We start from the raw sequence: 20,368 nt of genomic DNA on the forward strand, positions 1-20,368 counted from the left end.
GATAACGTGCTGCATTCATCTTTCCTTCAACTTTTAACAAGTTTCCTGTGCCTTTGTAGCTCACACATTTCCAAAACATCAGCAATCCACCTCCATGCTTTGCTGTAGGAATGGTGTTCCTTTCATCATATGCCTTGTTGACCTCTCTCCAAATGTAACATTTATGGTTGTGTCCAAAAAGCTCAATTTTGGTCTCATCACTTCAAATTACCTTGTTCCAGAAGTTTTTAGGCTTGTCTCTGTGCTGTTTGGCGTATTATAGGAAAGATACTTTGTGGCATTTGCGCAGTAATGGCTTTCTTCTGGTGACTTGACCATGCAGCCCATTTTTCTTCAAGTACTTCCTTATTGTGCATCTTGAAACAGCCACACCGCTAGTTTTCAGAGAGTCCTGAATTTCAGCTGATGTTATTTGTGGGTTTTTCTTTACATCCTGAACAATTTTCCTGGCAGTTGTGGCCGAAATGTTTATTGGTCTACCTGACCGTGGTTTGGTTTTTACAGAGCCCCTGATTTTCCATTTGTTAATCACAGTTTGAATGCTGCTGACTGGCATTATCAATTCCTTGGATATTTTTTTGGATCCCTTTCCTTTGTTATACAGTTCAACTACCTTTTCCCATAAATCCATTGATAATTCTTTCGCTTTCCCCATGACTCACAATCCAGAAACGTCAGTGGCTGGATGAAAGATGCAAGAGTCTGTCTGGATCCCAGAAACTCACTCAGCTTTTATGCACACACACTAATTACAAGCAAACAGGTCACAGGTGAGGAGGTTACCTTTAGTAGCCATTCAAACCCATTTATGTAAAATTCTGTGCGTTTTATCAGGCTAAAATCACCAGGGTATGTGAACTTTTGATCAGGGTCATTTGGATGTTTTTGGTTGTCATTAAGATTTAAAAAGAGAAAACACAGTAGTTTGACAATAAATGGCTTCACCCGACCAATAACCATGAGTGGAGAAAAAGTTTTTTTGTTATCATTCATATTCTCTGAAACAGGGCCAAGAAAGGAAAAAGTCTGACGGGGTATGTAAACTTTTGAGCACAACTGTATATTTCATATACTGATATCTCAGGATAAAGTTTGCTGACTTTTTTTTCTTTTTACATATGTTTATTACTTTGTCACTTTGGTTCACTCACAATTTTACAAGTTTCTAAAATTATAATTGTATTATTTATTTAGTTTCTTGAAAGATATTTAGTCACTTACTATTTTTATTCTTCCTACCTATTTTTAGTTTAACTTTATCTCTTTTCGTTCTTCTCTATGATTTATGTCCTCATTTTACAGGTCGTCCAGGGAATCATGGTTGGACGCCTGACCAGCCGCTTCTCGGATGATACTATGCTTCTGTTAAGCATAGTGGTTTCTATGGTTGTTGGACTGGGCCTGGTAAGAATTTACAAATTTTTGGAAAAAACCTATGTAGCCAGCAGATTTGCCATTCAGCTCTTTTGGAAAGCTGGGTGACATCAGAGCCCCCCTGGCAAGGTGGATCTAGTCCTGACCACTTGGAAGAGAGCTTAAAAAATAACCATCAAGAGGGAATTTTCTATCCAGGTGTCTCTGAGAGTTAGCCACAGTGCCCCCATAACAATAGTAGACACAGTCCCCCCATAATAATAGTAGACACAGTGCCCCCATAACAATAGTAGACACAGTGCCCCCATAACAATAGTAGACACAGTGCCCCCATAACAATAGTAGACACAGTGCCCTCCTAGCAGTTGCATACTGTTGTCCTTAAAACAGAGAAATCTACAGTTCTGCAATAATAGTATCAGATATAGTTGCACCATAACAGTTCCATCCAGACGTGCCTATAAAAAAAAAAAAATCAACCATAATAGCAACAGATAAATTGTCGCCATAACAGTTCCATTTAGGTGCTAAAAGGGCACCTTGATAGAACGGTCATAGTGAGCTATTATGGGTGTCTGAGGCTGACTCTATTATGGGGACATCAGGAGACAACTGTTATGGTGACATTACATTTGGAATTACTATGGGGTCACTATGCGTGACTCATTTTTACCTGGAGAGAACTATCAAAAGTTCACTAAAAGTGGCGCTGTTATGGAGGCACCAGGACTGGTTCTGTTATAGCCATAATAGCTCCAAATATTGTGTCCCCAGTTCTCTCCAGGTGGTGTTTACAAAAGAACCAGCCACGGTGCCCCCATAACAGCTCCAGATATAGTGGAAATAGTGTAACAGTTCTATCTTTTTTTTATAAAGGAGCCACTTACAATGCCCCCGTAGTAGTGCCAGGTATAATGTCATGACAATTCTATCCAGGTTTCCTTTATAAAAGTGTAAGTCACAGCCCCCATAATAGCTCCAGATGTAATTTAAAAAAGAGGAAAGACCCGTACAAAAGATCGGTGACACTTCCTAAATTTAAACAACATAAGTCTTTATTATGTTACAAACACAGAAACCTAAACAAGACAAATAAAAACATTTACAAATGCGCACATTGCGAGAGAACCTGTTTTTTGGGCCAAAAACTGGCACTGGGATAAAACCCGTATGACCGACATAATAACCATGGATATCTGAAAGAGTTATGAATGGACATTACCCCGAAAGTGATGGCAAATAGTATTCAGTAATGAAGAGAGGTGCAATGCACAGGAACATTCAGTGTTATGAGAAAATAAAGGACTAGCTATTGAACCCGTACTACGCCCGGGTGGTATATGGTCTCCCATGCTGGTATGTGCTGCCCCCATCCTGGTATTTGTGCTGCCCCCATCCTGTTACCCCATCCTGTTATGTGCTGCCCTCATCTCTATCCTGTTATGCATGGCACCCCTCACCCCCAATCCTGGTATGCATGGCACCCCTCATCCCCAATCCTGGTATGCATGGCACACCTCATCCCCAATCCTGGTATGCATGGCACCCCTCATCCCCAATCCTGGTATGCATGGCACACCTCATCCCCAATCCTGGTATGCATGGCACCCCTCATCCCAATCCTGGCATGCATGGCGCCCCTCATCCCCAATCCTGGCATGCATGGCACACCTCATCCCCAATCCTAGTATGCATGGCTAACTCATCCCCAATCCTGGTATGCATGGCACCCCTCATCCCCAATCCGGGTATGCATGGTACCCCTCATCCCCAATCCTGGTATGCATGGTACCCCTCACCCCCAATCCTGGTATGCATGGCACCCCTCACCCCCAATCCTGGTATGCATGGCACCCCTCACCTCCAATCCTGGTATGCATGGCACCCCTCATCCCAATCCTGGCATGCATGGCGCCCCTCATTCTGGTATGCATGGTTCCCTCATACACAATCCTGGTATGCATGGCACCCTCACCCCCCAATCCTGGTATGCATGCCCCCTCAGCCTTATCCTGGTATGCATGGGCCCCTCATCCCTATCCTGGTATGCATGGCACCCCTCATCCTGGTATGCATGGTACCCCTCATCCCTATCCTGGTATACATGGTACCCCTCATCCCTATCCTGGTATGCATGGTACCCCTGATCCCTATCTTGGTATGCATGGCACCTCTCATCCCCAATCCTGGTATGCATGGTACCCCTCATCCCTATCCTGATATGCATGGCACCCCTCATCACCAATCCTGGTATGCATGGCACCCCTCATCCCTATTCTGGTATGCATGATACCCCTCGTCCCTATTCTGGTGTGCATGGTACCCCTCATTCTGGTATGTATAGCGCCCCATCCCTCATCCTGATATGCATGGCACCCCACATCCCTATTCTGATATGTATGGCACCCCTCATCCCCCAATCCTGGTATGTATGGCCTCCTCATCCCCCAATCCTGGTATGCATGGCACCCAATCCCTCATCCTGGTATGCATGGCTCCCTCATCCCCAATCCTGGTATGTATGGCCCCCTCAACCCTATCCTGGTATGCATGGCCCCCTCATCCCCCAATCCTGGTATGCATGGCACCCCATATTCCTATTCTGGTATGCATAGTACCCCTCATCCCTATTCTGGTATGCATGGCACCCCTCATCCTGGTATGCATGGTACCCCGCATTCCTATCCTTGTATGCATGGTATCCCGCATTCCTATCCTGGTATGCATGGTACCCTTCATCCCTATTCAGGTATGCATGGTCCCCTCACCCCCAATCCTGGTATGCATGACACCCCTCATCCCTATCCTGGTATGCATGGTACTCCCTCATCCCTATGCTAGTATGCATGGTCCCCTCACCCCACAATCCTGGTATGCATTGTACCCTCTCATCCCTATCTTGGTATGCATGGTCCCCTCACCCCCCAATCCTGGTATGTATGGTACCCCCTTACCTCCCAATCCTGGTATGCATGGTACCCCTCATCCCCAATGCTGTTATGCATGGTCCCCTCTCCCCCCAATCCTGGTATGCATGGGCCCCTCATCCCCCAATCCTGGTATGCATGGTCCCCTCACCCCTCAATCCTGGTATGTATGGCACCCGTCACCCCCCAATCCTGGTATGTATGGCACCCCTCACCCCCCTATCCTGGTATGTGTGGCCCCCTCACCCCCCAATCCTGGTATACATGGTCCCCTCACCCAGCAATCCTGGTATGCATGGGCCCCTCATCCCCCAATCCTGGTATGCATGGTCCCCTCACCCCCCAATCCTGGTATGCATGGCACCCCTCACCCCTCAATCCTGGTATGAATTGCACCCCTCATCCCCCAATCCTGGTATGTATGGCACCCCTCACCCCCCTATCCTGGTATGCATGGTCCCCTCACCCCCCAATCCTGATATACATGGTCCCCTCATCCCCCAATCCTGGTATGTATGGCACCTCCCATCCCTATCACGCTGCACACATACATAAAAATAAACACTTATACTCACCTTTCTTCCCTGTGCTCCAGCGCTGAGTCTCATTCTGCCGGAGGCCAGGGGAGGAGTGCGGCACCGGAGTACGTGCGTGCCCATACCGCGGTGTCCAGCGCCATTTTGCTGAAGGCACACTGCAAATGTGTCTTCAGTAAAATGGCGCCGAATAGCGCTATGCGCATGTGCCGATTCCGGCGCAGCACTCCTGATCCGGTCTCCGGCTAGAAGAGAGGCGCCACAGCAACGCTCCTCCCGGTCAGGTAAGTATGTAAGTGTCTACGCATACCGCGATCTCCGGCACCATACACTCCTCTTACCTGCAACGGCTCCATGTGTTCTTCTATCTGGAGCCTGACTGTGCAGGCGTGTAGCGCTTGGTCAAGCTATAGAGGCTTCAGACAGAGGGACGCTTGCAGCGTTATATTATAGATGTCAGCAGTAACACTGTGCAAAGTGCCATGGGACAGTTACTCAATTAAATTGGCTCATTGGAAAATACTCATATGGGTATGAGGACCCCAAGCATAGCGCCACAGGAGGTGGCCCCCTCAGGGTTTCTCACACCTATCGCCACAGGAAGTGGCTTCCTCAGGAATCCCAACACATATCGCCAAAGGAGGTGGCTTCCTCAGGGGTTTCCACATGTATAGCCACAGGCAGTGTCTTCCTCAGGGGTCCCCACACGTATTGCCATAGGAGGTGGCTTCCTCAGGGGTCCCCACACGTATTGCCATAGGAGGTGGCTTTCTCAGGGGTCCCCACACATATCAGCACAGGAGAATTTACTGCTGACCTTTTTTATATTCTTTTGATACTGCATTATTTATGTATTATCTGTTCCTGTGCATTGCACCTCTCTTCATTATTGAATACTATTTGACATCACTTTCGGGGTAGTGTATATTCATATCTATTTCTGATATCCATTATGCTTGCATGTCTCTATTGGTTATCATGCCGGTCATATGGTTTGTTTCCCAGTGCCAGTTTTTGGCCTTGGAAACAAAAATGTGCACATTGTGCCACCACGTAAATGTTTTAATTTGTCTTGTTTAGGTTTTTGTATTTCTTACATAATAAAGTTTTATATAGTTTAAATTTAGGAAGTGCAATCGATCTTTTGTGCATGTTTTTCCTCTTTTATTGAACTGCATATGTTTTACGCGTATTTTGGTTAGCTTTGCATGCCAGGTGGTGCCCGCTCCATTGTTACTTTTTTAGCTCCAGATATAGTAGCAGTATAACAGTTCTATCTAGACAGGGCTAGACCTGAGCTAGCTACAGTACCCCCATAATAGCGCCAAATATAATGTCATCATGACAGGTCTATGCAGGTACCCTTTATAAAAGGGCTAAGTGCAGTGCCCCTCGAATAGCTCCAGATAGTGTCACTAGTTCTATTCAAATACCCTTAACAAAAGTGTCATCCACAGTGCCCCCATAATAGTTCCAGCTATAGTGGCATTGTAACAATTCTATCCAGGTCCCTTTATAAAGGAGAACTGTTACAGTTCCCCCATAATAGCGCCAGAAAAAATGTCGTCATGACAGTTCTATCCAGGTGCCCTTTATGAAAGAGTAAGTCACGGTGCCCCCATAATAGCTCCAGATATAATCAAACTAGAACAGTTCTATCTAGGTACCCCAATCCCAAAACTACCTGTAGTGCCCCCGTAATGGCTCCAGGTATAATGTCATCATGACAATTCTATTCAGGTGTCCTTTATAGTATTCAGGTACCCTTTAGAAAAGATCTAACCAGTGCCCCCATAATAGCTCCAGATCTAGTGTCTCCATAACTGTTCACTCTTCACAGGAGAGAATTTCTTCTTCTGCTTCTCAATGTTGATAGTAGGGTGAAACGAAATGCGACAATAGCCGTTGGCCATATCGCTGGTCATAGTGGTGAGATGTTGTCCATACTGATGGAGGACCCCAGTACTGGAGATCCTTGGACCCCTTTTTGATGTTTGAAAGCCGCTTTAATTTCTCCCTGGTATGCGGCTTCTTTGTGAATCGAAGGCTTGTTTATTTGCACGTTACTAATTATACCACAATAACAAATACAAGAATCTCGCTCTTCGCTGCCACTTATGAAAAGAGTCCTAGAAATAACATCCTTTATCACTGCTGCGCTGTTCGGGGCCCGAATACCTGCACTGTAATAACAAGACACAGGACTCAAGCAGATCTGACGCTTGTGCCGGCGGCTGAATAAATAAGGTCTTTATGGAATATTTTCTCATTCTTTGTATCAGTAAGTGTTGTGTTTTATCCTTGTCCTCCTATGTCTGTGTACATGGCACATCCCCATCAGCAGTGCACCCATGTTATTCTAGGAAACCATTTTCTTGAAGAATTAGACTCAACAAGTCTGGACTAATGAAGCATTGCAAAAAAAAAAAGTTTATTTAGCTTTGTCAAATACTCTTATGTTACAATTATTAAATATTCCACTATCGACCTCACCAATTCTTGTCCTCTATTAGCCGGACAGAAGCCATTAAATCTGCAAAAATGGGCGCGCTAGTTCAGCATTATTCGGAAAACATACAAATTTGCATTATTTCAAATCAATGGCAGCAACAACCCCATAGCATTTCCATCCATATACATAACAATGGCAGTGAATTTGCCCCATAACAACTCCTTCCAGGGGCCCCTATAATAGCATTCGATATAGTGCCAAGAAAAAATCAAGTCCAAGTGCCACATCACAAAGCCTTTCAAAGTGCCCCCATAATAACACTAGATATAGTGCCAACAAAAAATTAAAATAGAGCCAGCCTGCCCTAATAACTGCACCAGATATTGTAATTGGCAGTGCCGTCTTAACTATTTCACTTAACTATTTAACTATTTCACTTAACTATTTCAATATTAAATGGGAAACCGTTGGGGAAATCTGACATGGAGAAGGACCTGGGCGTCTTGGTTAATAGCAAATTAAAGTGGAGTGCCCAGGGTCAGGCAGCAGCTGTGAAGGCAAATAGAGTCATGGCATGCATCAGAAGAGGAATAGGGGCATATGATGAGAACATTGTTCTTCCTCTGTATAAAGCGCTGGTAAGGCCGCACTTAGAATATTGTGCACAGTTCTGGGCTCCGGTGCTCAGGAAAGACATATTGGAGCTAGAGAGGGTACAAAGGAGGGCGACTAAGGTAATAAAGGGAATGGAGGGACTAGAATACCCAGAGAGGTTGTCAAAATTAGGCCTATTTACATTGGAAAAGAGAAGGCTTAGGGGAGACCTCATAAACATATATAAATACATCAGGGGGCAGTACAGAGATCTCTCCCATGACCTGTTTATACCAAGGATGGTGACAAAGACGAGGGGGCACACTATGCGTCTGGAGGAAAGGAGGTTCCTGCACCAGCATAGAAGGGGATTCTTTACGGTCAGAGCCGTGAGACTCTGGAACTCTCTGGGAGAGGAAGTGGTAATGTCCAACTCACTTAAAGAGTTCAAGAGAGGCCTGGACGCCTTTCTTGAGAACAATAAAATTACATCTTATGCTTAGTTAATTAATCCAGGGATTTAATCTGACTGCCAGATTGGTGTCGGGAAGTGAATTTTTCCTCAATGATGTAAATTGGCCTATACCGCATGGTTTTTTGTTGCCTTCCCCTGGATCAACGCTGCGGTATAGCTGCAGTGCACAAGAAATAGGCTGAACTGGATGGACGCTTGTCTTTTTTCGGCCTTATAAACTATGTAACTATGTAACCCAGATTCCCCTATATACAGAGTCAGTCACAATGCCCCCATAATAACACTAGATATAGTGCCAACATAAAATTAAAATAGAGCAAGCCTGCTCTAATAACTGCACCAGATAGTTAAGAGGGCACTGCCACTTACTATATTTCACCCATATTCCCCTATATACAGAGTCAGTCACAATGCCCCCATAATAACAATAGATATAGTAAGTGGCAGTGCCCTCTTAACTATTTTACCCAGATTCCCTTATATACAAAATCAGTCACAATGCCCCCATAATAACACTAGATATAGTAAGTGGCAGTGCCCTTTTAACTATTGTACCCAGATTCCCTTATGATACAAAATCAGTCACAATGCCCCCATAATAACACTAGATATAGTGCCAACATAAAATTAAAATAGAGCCAACCTGCCCTAATAACTGCACCAGATATAGTAAGTAGCAGTGCCCTATTAATTATTTCACCCAGATTCCCCTATATACAGTCAGTCACAGTGCTCCCTTAACAGCAGTGCAGGTAGTCACTACCTAACAGTTCCTTCTAGGTGCCCTTATAACAATGCCAACAATGGATCAATATCATCATGAAGAAAGTAATTGTGTAATGTGCTATAAGAAGATGTAACAAACCTGTTTTCCATTATATTATATTATAATATATATACTGTATATATATATATATATATATATATAATATTACACTCCTGATGACACAATATAACAGTGCCAGTGATTTTTGCCCAAGGCAAGTCCTTCCAGGTTCCCCTATAACAAAGCCATCCTCTATGCCCCCATTACAGCACCACATATAGTTATAGGTAATCTCTCAGCAGGATTTCATCCCCCTCAAACTATTTCTATGTGCATGTAGTTCTTTCAAAGACAAGTACAGCAATACCTTTACATGGCCTGTCCCTCTGTTACTGAGAAATCAGCATTTGAATTGATATGGAAATGAGGCTGAAGAGCTATGGTAGATCCGAAGCCTCTGTCACTCCAGCTCTATTCCCAGCCTAGAACTGCCTAAAGGAGGAACGGACTGGTCATGTAAAGGTATCACCAGACTGGTCTGTGAAATAGCTACATGCACATATAAATAGTTTGGGGGGGGGGGAATCCTGCTGACAGATTCCCTTTAAATGTTCCATCCTGACATTCGTGTTACAATCAGGACCACTATGATCTTACATGACGAAAGAAGTTACATAAGACTTTCTCAATTCAGGCACAGTCATTTGGCTTCATGTGACACAACTTTCTGTCTTTCCTCCTTTAGACAGTAATGAGTAATGTCTTCCATTTCTGCATCATCGCTCTCCCGATGGTTTTCAGTCTGTGCGTCTCGGGAGTCATCACAGACAGTATCTTAACTAAAGCAGTCCCTCCATCAGAAACTGGTATGTACTGGGGTATGGCGGCGATACCATTCAGGACTGGGGATGGTGTCACCATCGCTTTTCATTCATTTCATTTCCTGAAATGCTCTGTGCTGCTTGGGACCTTGTCCGTTCTACTTTACAACTATCCCCCTGTTGATCTTCATCTCCCTCTCACATTATTTCACATATATCTCTGACCTTAAATATTTTATTTCATTTTGTAAACAAAGGCTTAATTGTTGCATAATGAAAAGTTTTGCAACTTCGCTCAAACTTCTCAATATCTCTGCTTGCTGAGAATGAATGTGAACTTTTATACTAAAGGCCGGGCAGGAATGCCGTAGCTCTTCTAAACTATGCATCTGAATAAGGCCTGAACAGACCCGGATCTTTCTAGGCTACATATCTCTTTTCTATGGGATATCTCATTACAGGGGTCTCGAGTGTCAGATGTGAATCTGCAAATTCTTCGCCTTTATGTTCGGTTTTGTATTACTTTTTTTGTAGGAGTTTTACATTCCAAACCTTCCCATGCCCAGAATATAAGAAGCGGAGACTAAGCCCCGGCACCTGTAATGAGATTTATGGAGACTTACAGTTCATAATAGATTGAAAATCCGCCTTCATTCCTTCCACAACGTACAAAATATCAGATTTGAATGTTTGAAAAAGAAAAATCATGGTTTTAAATAAATTTTTTCTTTTCCACTTTAATCAGTGAGTGTGGCACAACATACAAATAAATTAATGTCAATGGAAATTTTTAGAAGTTTATTATATGGAAAAGTTCAGAAAACCTCTCTCTATTCTCCACCTCATATCATAACACTGCCCTGTCTCAAGAAATTCCTCTGCTGAAATACTCTGTGCTGCTGGGAGACCCTGCTCCTTCCACTATGTAACTCTCCAATATAGTAATTAGGTCTTCTTTAGGCACCAGGACCCAGATGTGACAAGCATATAGCTAGGTACCAACTGTGAGCCCATTGCCTTCGTGTTAACACACATCTGAATGCTGCGGACCAGTAAACTGCCAAAACTTCGGCTTTTATAAAGTTGCTCACACTTATTGATGCCAATTAATCAATGGCATTTGATTAGCCGCACCTGGCTGCTACTTATCCTCTTACTTCCTTTGGAAGGAGTAAGGGTATACTTCATTTTTCACACTCCGCTACTGCATTTTGCTCTAGTTTTGAGTAAATAAATAGTGACACAATGTAATTTGTCACGTGTTGTTCTTCTTCATCTGAGGTTACATTCACCTATTTTTTTTAGACCTTTACAGACAAGATGGTTTTTATTATATCCTTTTTATTTATTATTCAAAGAGGGTGTATTTAGTTGTTCTCGTGACTGTAAGGTCACTTTCCCCACAGAGTCAGCACACTCATCTCCTGCTGTTGTCTTCCTTTTTATCTCTTCAGCTGTTGGGTGACTTCTACAGGTCTGGTGTTCGTTCTGATTGTGGTGGGGATACAACATACTGATGATATCTTTTCTCTTGTTGTAGGAGCGATGTTGGGGATCTGCGCATCTATCCAGCCCCTCATACGGACCATAGGACCCACCATTGGGGGATATCTGTATAAACACTACGGGGTGCCCTCCTTCGGCCTATTCAACATTATCATCAGTCTGTGTTTATTGATGTACCTTGTTAATAGTCAACCAAGGCGAACTATAGGGAAGGATGAATAGCGCAGCAAACAAGTTTTTTATTTAGATTTTATATATTTGCAAATCTAGACAATTTTAAAAGGAAAACTCTCTATAGCCCCCTGATGCGATAAAGGGTATTAACCCCATTCTTCCATAAAATAGCTATATTTCATGAGCCTATTTCATCCTTCAGGAAAGTTCAACCAAACAAATCAGGGTCGGGTAATGGTCTCAACCCTGTAACTATCAAGTTTTAGGAGAACCACAACTCACAACATGCTCTGACAACCATGTAGTCTCAAAAGCTGTGGCACTCGAGTTTCTATAAAATCTCAGCTCCATCAGCATGTCGCAGCTGCAACAAGACCCTATTGGAAACAGTCAGCAAGGGGCAATAATCTACCTCTTTATTTGAATTTTACCTGTGACCAAGTCTATCAATGCCCATCGGTGTCCTTTTTATGCAAATTGCAATTGATAGAATCGTTAGATGTAATATTTTATAGTTCAGTGTTTGCGTGTAAATAATAAATATTTACATAACAGAATGTGTCTGTGGATTGTGGGAAGATTTAGATTTGCAACATCAGATTGTCAGCTTGATACAATTGTAACAATCACTTGTGAGAAGTATCAGGTTTGTACTGGTTTTAGGGATCTGGATATAAAGAAGTCCCTCCGCATTCAGTGACAGCAAGCAGAGATCAAAATAGAGCACAAACTATATTAGAGAATTGCAGAACTTTATTTTACAGCTTATTACAAACTTTTACTGACTTCCTTTGGAGTTGGCCCTAAAAGTTTATTGAATGGGCACAGTTTTGCAATTTTTTACCAGGGCGGCTTAAACTGGTGAAACACAAAACCACATCAGTTTCTACATGCTTTTTTTTCTTTTTTTTACATGTGGTTCTCAGCCATGTGGCACAAATTGCTATGCATTCGGGTACCCTTAGGGTATGTTCACATTTTTTATGCATTTTTGGTGCTTTTTTTTATTTTTTTCATGTGGGCTTTTTGTGCGCTGTTTTTGCTCTTAACACATTTTGATCTCAATGGGGAAAAACTGTAGTAAAAGTGTTGAAAGAATTGTCATACTGCGTTTTTTTTTTAATGCACTACATGTCAAAAACCGTGAAAAAATGCACCGTGTGACAAATTTTAAAAATCTTATTAAATTTGCTATTACTGTAAAATCCTGTAATTTTCAAATGAGCAAAAAAAAATAGATAAAAAAATGCAACATGTGAATGAACAAGTCCCTACTTTTATTATGGACACAATAGGACTATTACATAAGGACATAGTGTTAGGGGTTACAATAGAACAACTGGAGGCACCAGTACCAGAGGGGTCCAAAGGTCCTTTTACTCTACCACTTGCACATGGGCGGTGGGGCCCTTTTGCAGATTTTGTATTGAGGCCCAGGATTTTATAATGAAGCAACTTTCACGTACATTGACTTTCTGTAGAGTGAAGAATATTTACAATGTTGTATAGGTTTTATTGTTTGTAGATTCTGCACTTGCTCATCCTCCATAAAACCATACGCACATCTGCTGTAAACGCTGCATAAAGGGCTGAGAACTCGATTTATGGAACTTGTTACCAATGTAATACAAGTGAATCACCGACACTACAACCTATAACTCCCTGATCCCTGTATGTGCTGTCCGTGTACAGGGCGGGGTGCAGCATTGTTTTAAGAAGAAAGCAAATTTAAATTCCACTCCCCTCCCCCATATAACATAGAGGTATAGATAATTCACTTGTACTATTAAAAAAGTAATTCAGTAATAGAGGGGAACCTTCATTTAGTTTTCATGGTTGTCAGCCCTTGTAATGCTTCATTTATCCTGTAGGGGTGCTGCTGAAAAAAAACAGCATTTATACTTTAGCAATAGGATCCTCAGTGATCAGCGGTATCCATGAGTTGCTCAGTGGCAAAATAAAAAAACAAAAACAACTTTGAACACCATGTACATAGGGCAATAATATGTGCTAATTCATTTCCTAATATAATTTGTGGCATTTTAACCTCCACTTTTGTTACAGGGCCCCTAAACCTCTGCATAAAAACTGAGTTTCTTCGATAAAATTCAGACTGCCCGGATCCACCACTAGGGGGAGCTTATGTAGCACCCTGAGGATTCGGCTGCTACAGGGGTATTGCACCTCAACCCAGAGGTGTGATATTCCACTCCCGGGTAAGGATGGAGTGTGGAACTGAGCTCGGTAGGCTGCATGCACTACACACATCCCATTTCCGAGGAGCAGACCGACGGTACTCCCACTTAGAAATGTGCAGGTACGACCGAGTCTGTTCCTGGCTGGAGTGGGAGGGGGGTGGTACATCCCAAGTAGTGTAGGGGCAGATAGGGGGAGCAGCCTGGGTAAAGATAGGAGCTCATTGGGTGCTGGTCACCTGAGCTCACACATAAAGGGTGTATATAAGGTGGGCACCATCAGAGATCAGGGTCAGTCAGTCTGTCAGCCTTTGCAGAGGAGTCACAGGAAGAGGAGCAGAGCAGATCCAGAGAGAGAGAGAGGGGAGAAAGAAGGAGAGACCCAGAGGGGGAAGCAGAAGAGAGGACTCCAAGATCCCAAATTAAAACAACGGGTGAAGAGTCGGCATTAGGGTACCGGAACCCAAGCTGGTGGGGGCAAAAAACACACCCCAGCCAGAGACCGGAGGCCGTGGGCAGCGTCTGCCACGGCCACCCACCACATCCACCACGAAGGCATACCACGTGGAGGGTCAGGGAACCCAAGGCCAAGGGTGTCCCAACAGAAGGCCCGAGGGAGCTGGACCTGGGTGGATCACTAGTGGGGACGGCCAGAGAAAGGACTGAAGGAGAGCTCAGGGTCACGCTCCGGACTCGCTTGGGGGTTGGCTGGATCCAGGACCTGGTGGACGCAGCACGGCTCGGGTGGTCACTTGAAGCTGGAGTGACCGGAACATCAGCAGTGAGTAAATACCCTAAACTGCACAACCCGACTCTGTCTTCTTTTAACATCTATGCTGCACCACCACAACCCCCATCCTCTGCACCTGACCCCCTGAGGCTATACCCCACCCGTTGGGGGTTATACCATCACAAGCTGCACCTACACCATCAGCCTCAGCGGACCCTGCTGCAGCGGCGGCCATAGTGACCGCAACACAACGGGTGGCGTAGTCGACATTAAGAACTAATAACATCTGTAGGACTGCCACATACAACTGAGTTTGACACCCTGGGCACGGACCGGGTCACAGCCACTCGGAAGACTACAACCCCCATCTGATCCGGCTCCGGAGATTCCCACTAACGAATATGGCCCAGGGGGCGCGTCAACTTTGGCGTAGTCGGCAGGATTACGTGCCCGCAACACCCGGGTACTGCGTGCCTGAAGAAAAGTGCGAGTTTACCTCAAAAGGGAGTCTCCTGCCGGTTCCGGAGGGTCCCCGCCATCGGACCCCATCACCAGTCGATTCCCGCCGGTTGTCCGCCATTAACAGCTTTTTCCCGCCATCTGCAGAGTTTCCCGCCACTGGGAAGCGATTCCCGCCATTTCCAAAGGTTTCCCGCCTTGGAAGAGCGGACGCCATTATGGGCGTGCCAGAGGGTGGCGAGAGGCCACCTCCCATCGTGGGCCAGGACCGAAAATGGCGCCAAAAGTGGAAACCGCCCCCACCAACAGAGACTGTGATGCTAGAGGTGTCTGTCAGCGTGAAAGAACTGCCCCTGGAGCTGACAGTCACCAAGTGGCCCGGGGACCGCCCTCGAGGGGGGAGGAGACGAAAGGAGAGAACAAAGATGGGTGCCGCCTGGAGCAGTCTAGAGCGAGCGCACCCGGAGGCAAGAAGCCTGGAGAGGAGTAGCAGAGAAGCTCACCCGGAGATGGCCAGAGAGCAGAGCAGCACCGGCCCGCTGGCCAGGAGCCTGCTGGAAGAAGAGCAGAGCAGCACCGACCCGTTGGTCAGGAGCCTGCTGGAAACCACGACCCCACTAGGCCTAGTGGAGGTCCTCGCACAGCTCCCCCGAGACCGGGAGTGTGCGCAGACTGCCCTGGAGGGCCTCGCACGGAGGATGGCCCGGGTACAGCGAGAGACATTGGCGGAGTGGAGCCGAGAGATGGCCCAGCAAACCAAGACCCGGAGCACGCCAGCCAAGATGAGGAGACAGACCGCCTCTGAGGATGGCGCGGGAGGACCCAAGGCCGGAGACGGCGCCGAGAAGGGAGCCGAACGCATGGAGGCAGGTAAAGGGAACGTCTATACCCCAAACCAGGACACCGCTTACCTGCCCCAGCTCCCCGTCGCAGAGCCCGAAAGTCCCCCTGCTGTGCCCGAAAACGCCATGTCACCGACGCAGACTAGGCCCCAACCGGAAGCCGCCGCCGCGACCCCTGTGACGCCATGCGCACCGACCCCGAGCGTGGCAAAACAGGAAGTAACACCAGCCTGGTCGCAGGGCCTAGAATTCCCGGGCGTCGCATCACCAACAGCGCCCCCTACCTCCGCGGAGCCTCCGGCCTGGCCGCAAGGCCAGGTAGCCCAGGGCGCCGCCGTCCTGACGGTGCCCTTCACCTTCCAGGTGCCCCAGGCCTGGCCGCAAGGCCTGGGCAACCCGGGCGCCACCACCACCGCGCCCGCACTCGTAAAACCAAGGGTGCCGCGTCTGGGAGAGGACTTGTTTGCCCAGCACACGTGGCCGGACGGGCAGCCTTTCATCTGGCCCCAGAAATATTATGAACTGGAGCACCAGAGGAGAGTTGGGGCCATGTGTGCACCCCTGATTCCGGCTCCGAAGCCCGTGATAAGGATCTCGCCCCCGCTTGAAGAGACCCAATTTGAGTGGGACCCCACCGGAGAAGACCTAATGGGGTTCACTCAAGAAACCAGGGCAGCTGCAGCGGAGCGTGCTGCGTGCTGCCGACAGCAGCTCGAGGAGTTTGCAAGGGAGCGGAGAGAGAGGCGGGTCCGGGAACAGCAAGCTCAAATAAGGAGCGCGGAGCAGAAGAGCCGGGCCAGGAGAGACCCCCGTGCAGCGCATAGTCCCCGCACCACCGGGACTGTGATAAAGTTTAACATGCAGCATGGGTGGGGCTTCATCAGCGACCACAACACCCCCGGCGACGTCTTTGTCACGCGCAGAGATGTGGAGTCCCATCTGCCGGAGGGGCACAGAGGTCGTGACCTTTATATCGGGGACGAGGTCACCTTTACCCGGCACAAGTGTGCCAAAGGACCTTACGCCCTCCATGTGCATCGCCTGACAGAGGAGGAGCTGCGATGTGAGGAGGAAGAGCAAGAGGATCCGGACGGGTCTGAAGCTGAGATCCCCAAAGAAGGAGCAGGAGGAAGACGTTGTTGAGTACAGCGGAGTAGGTGCTGTAAATAGTTACCCGATCGGGGTATAAAGAAACTGTTACTGCAAATATAGTCCCCGTTGGGACCAGCTGAGTGAACTGTTTACCCGTTTACCCTTAATCCCACAGGCTGAGGACTGTGAGCAGCCATTCCCTTTCCCTCCTTAACTGGCCGAGGACTGAGAGCGGCCATATCCTTGTATATAGTTGCGCGTCCTAAAGCGCCCCCTACCGGTTTTATAGGGAAAACCAGTTTTCTAGAAAGACTGTCGCACTTTGCCCGGTCAACAGTTGCACAGTGACCGGAGGAGAAACAAGAGACGACGAGAATGTTTTATCTGAAAAGTTTATATATATATAATGTTTTATATGTTTTATATGTTTATGAAAAAAAATGTATGTTTGGTGTTGTTTTTATCTTACAGCCCGAGGACGTGCTGTGATTTACCAGGGGGGAATGTAGCACCCTGAGGATTCGGCTGCTACAGGGGTATTGCACCTCAACCCAGAGGTGTGATATTCCATTCCCGGGTAAGGATGGAGTGTGGAACTGAGCTCGGTAGGCTGCATGCACTACACACATCCCATTTCCGAGGAGCAGACCGACGGTACTCCCACTTAGAAATGTGCAGGTACAACCGAGTCTGTTCCTGGCTGGAGTGGGAGGGGGGTGGTACATCCCAAGTAGTGTAGGGGCAGATAGGGGGAGCAGCCTGGGTAAAGATAGGAGCTCATTGGGTGCTGGTCACCTGAGCTCACACATAGAGGGTGTATATAAGGTGGGCACCATCAGAGATCAGGGTCAGTCAGTCTGTCAGCCTTTGCAGAGGAGTCACAGGAAGAGGAGCAGAGCAGATCCAGAGAGAGAGAGGGGAGAAAGAAGGAGAGACCCAGAGGGGGAAGCAGAAGAGAGGACTCCAAGATCCCAAATTAAAACAACGGGTGAAGAGTCGGCATTAGGGTACCGGAACCCAAGCTGGTGGGGGCAAAAAACACACCCCAGCCAGAGACCGGAGGCCGTGGGCAGCGTCTGCCACGGCCACCCACCACATCCACCACGAAGGCATACCACGTGGAGGGTCAGGGAACCCAAGGCCAAGGGTGTCCCAACAGAAGGCCCGAGGGAGCTGGACCTGGGTGGATCACTAGTGGGGACGGCCAGAGAAAGGACTGAAGGAGAGCTCAGGGTCACGCTCCGGACTCGCTTGGGGGTTGGCTGGATCCAGGACCTGGTGGACGCAGCACGGCTCGGGTGGTCACTTGAAGCTGGAGTGACCGGAACATCAGCAGTGAGTAAATACCCTAAACTGCACAACCCGACTCTGTCTTCTTTTAACATCTATGCTGCACCACCACAACCCCCATCCTCTGCACCTGACCTCCTGAGGCTATACCCCACCCGTTGGGGGTTATACCATCACAAGCTGCACCTACACCATCAGCCTCAGCGGACCCTGCTGCAGCGGCGGCCATAGTGACCGCAACACAACGGGTGGCGTAGTCGACATTAAGAACTAATAACATCTGTAGGACTGCCACATACAACTGAGTTTGACACCCTGGGCACGGACCGGGTCACAGCCACTCGGAAGACTACAACCCCCATCTGATCCGGCTCCGGAGATTCCCACTAACGAATATGGCCCAGGGGGCGCGTCACTTACAGTGGGCACAATTCTAATACTTACTTATGCAATAGGCGCTTAAGCGCCCACAAGAGGTGACAATGCTATATTTTAAATCTTTGTGCTTTGTATTCCAAAATAGAGCTTCGATCACTGTAAATATAGATTAGGAGATCATCACCGCAAAATGTTAGATCTAATAACAAGATCTTGGTAAAAAGTAAACATTCCCTTTAAGAGTCTGCACCATTTCTTGAAATAAATATTTGCACATACTGCATGTACAGGTGCATCCCACTAAATTAGAATATCATCAAAAAGTTAATTTATTTCAGTTTTTCAATACAAAAAGTGAAACTCCTATATTATATAGAGTCATTACACACAGAGGGATCTATTATATAGAGTCATTACACACAGAGGGATCTATTATATAGAATCATTACACACAGAGGGATCTATTATATAGAGTCATTACACACAGAGGGATCTATTATATAAAGTCATTACACACAGAGGGATCTATTATATAGAGTCATTACACACAGAGGGATCTATTATATAGAGTCATTACACACAGAGGGATCTATTATATAGAGTCATTACAGACAGAGGGATCTATTATATAGAGTCATTACACACAGAGGGATCTATTATATAGAGTCATTACACACAGAGGGATCTATTATATAGAGTCATTACACACAGAGGGATCTATTATATAGAGTCATTACACACAAAGTGATCTATTATATAGAGTCATTACACACAGAGGGATCTATTATATAGAGGCATTACTCACAGAGGGATCTATTATATAGAGTCATTACACACAGAGGGATCTATTATATAGAGTCATTACACACAGAGTGATCTATTATATAGAGTCATTACACACAGAGTGATCTATTATATAGAGTCATTACACACAGAGGGATCTATTATATAGAGTCATTACACACAGAGGGATCTATTATATAGAGTCATTACACACAGAGGGATCTATTATATAGAGGCATTACTCACAGAGGGATCTATTATATAGAGTCATTACACGCAGAGGGATCTATTATATAGAGTCATTACACACCGAGGGATCTATTATATAGAGTTATTACACACAGAGGGATCTATTATATAGAGTCATTACACACAGAGGGATCTATTATATAGAGTCATTACACACAGAGGGATCTATTATATAGAGTCATTACACACCGAGGGATCTATTATATAGAGTTATTACACACAGAGGGATCTATTCCACGTGTTTATTTCTGTTAATGTTGATGATTATGGCTTACAGCCAATGAAAACATAACAGTCATTGTCTCAGTAAATTAGAATACTTTATAACAACAGCTCGAAAAATGTTTTTAAAATCTAAAATGTTGTCCTACTGAAATGTATGTTTAGTAAATGCCCTCAATACTTGTTCGGGGCTCCTTTTGCATCAATTACTGCATCAATGCGGCATGGAGGCGATCAGCCTGTGGCACTGCTGAGGTGTTATGGAAGCCCAGGTTGCTTTGATAGCAGCCTTCAGCTCGTCTGCATTGTTGGGTCTGGGGTCTCTCATCTTCCTCTTGACAATACCCCATAGATTCTCTATAATAGATCCTCTATGGGGTTAAGGTCAGACGAGTTTGCTGACAATCAAGCACAGTGATACTGTTGTGTAAACCAGGTATTGGTACTTTTGGCAGTGTGGACAGGGGCCGAGTCCTGCTGGAGAATGACATTTCCATCTCCAT

The 20,368-nt window shown here is 46.0% G+C and overlaps 1 protein-coding gene across 1 annotated transcript in view; it reads left to right on the top strand.

The window, feature by feature from the left end:
- Positions 1-12,182, top strand: part of SLC67A1 (solute carrier family 67 member 1) — a 110,197-nt gene extending 98,015 nt beyond the window's left edge. The window contains exons 8-10 of the mRNA XM_073658171.1: positions 1,303-1,404; positions 9,870-9,990; positions 11,486-12,182. Of these exons, the coding sequence (XP_073514272.1) occupies positions 1,303-1,404; positions 9,870-9,990; positions 11,486-11,673 (411 nt within the window). The 3' untranslated portion in view covers positions 11,674-12,182. The remainder of the gene's footprint in view (positions 1-1,302; positions 1,405-9,869; positions 9,991-11,485) is intronic.
- Positions 12,183-20,368: the final 8,186 nt, after the last annotated feature.

The sequence above is a fragment of the Phyllobates terribilis genome, unplaced genomic scaffold, assembly GCF_046119375.1.
Source record: "Phyllobates terribilis strain yellow unplaced genomic scaffold, ASM4611937v1 Scaffold_13__5_contigs__length_258822181, whole genome shotgun sequence".
Taxonomy (NCBI): Eukaryota; Metazoa; Chordata; class Amphibia; order Anura; family Dendrobatidae; genus Phyllobates; species Phyllobates terribilis.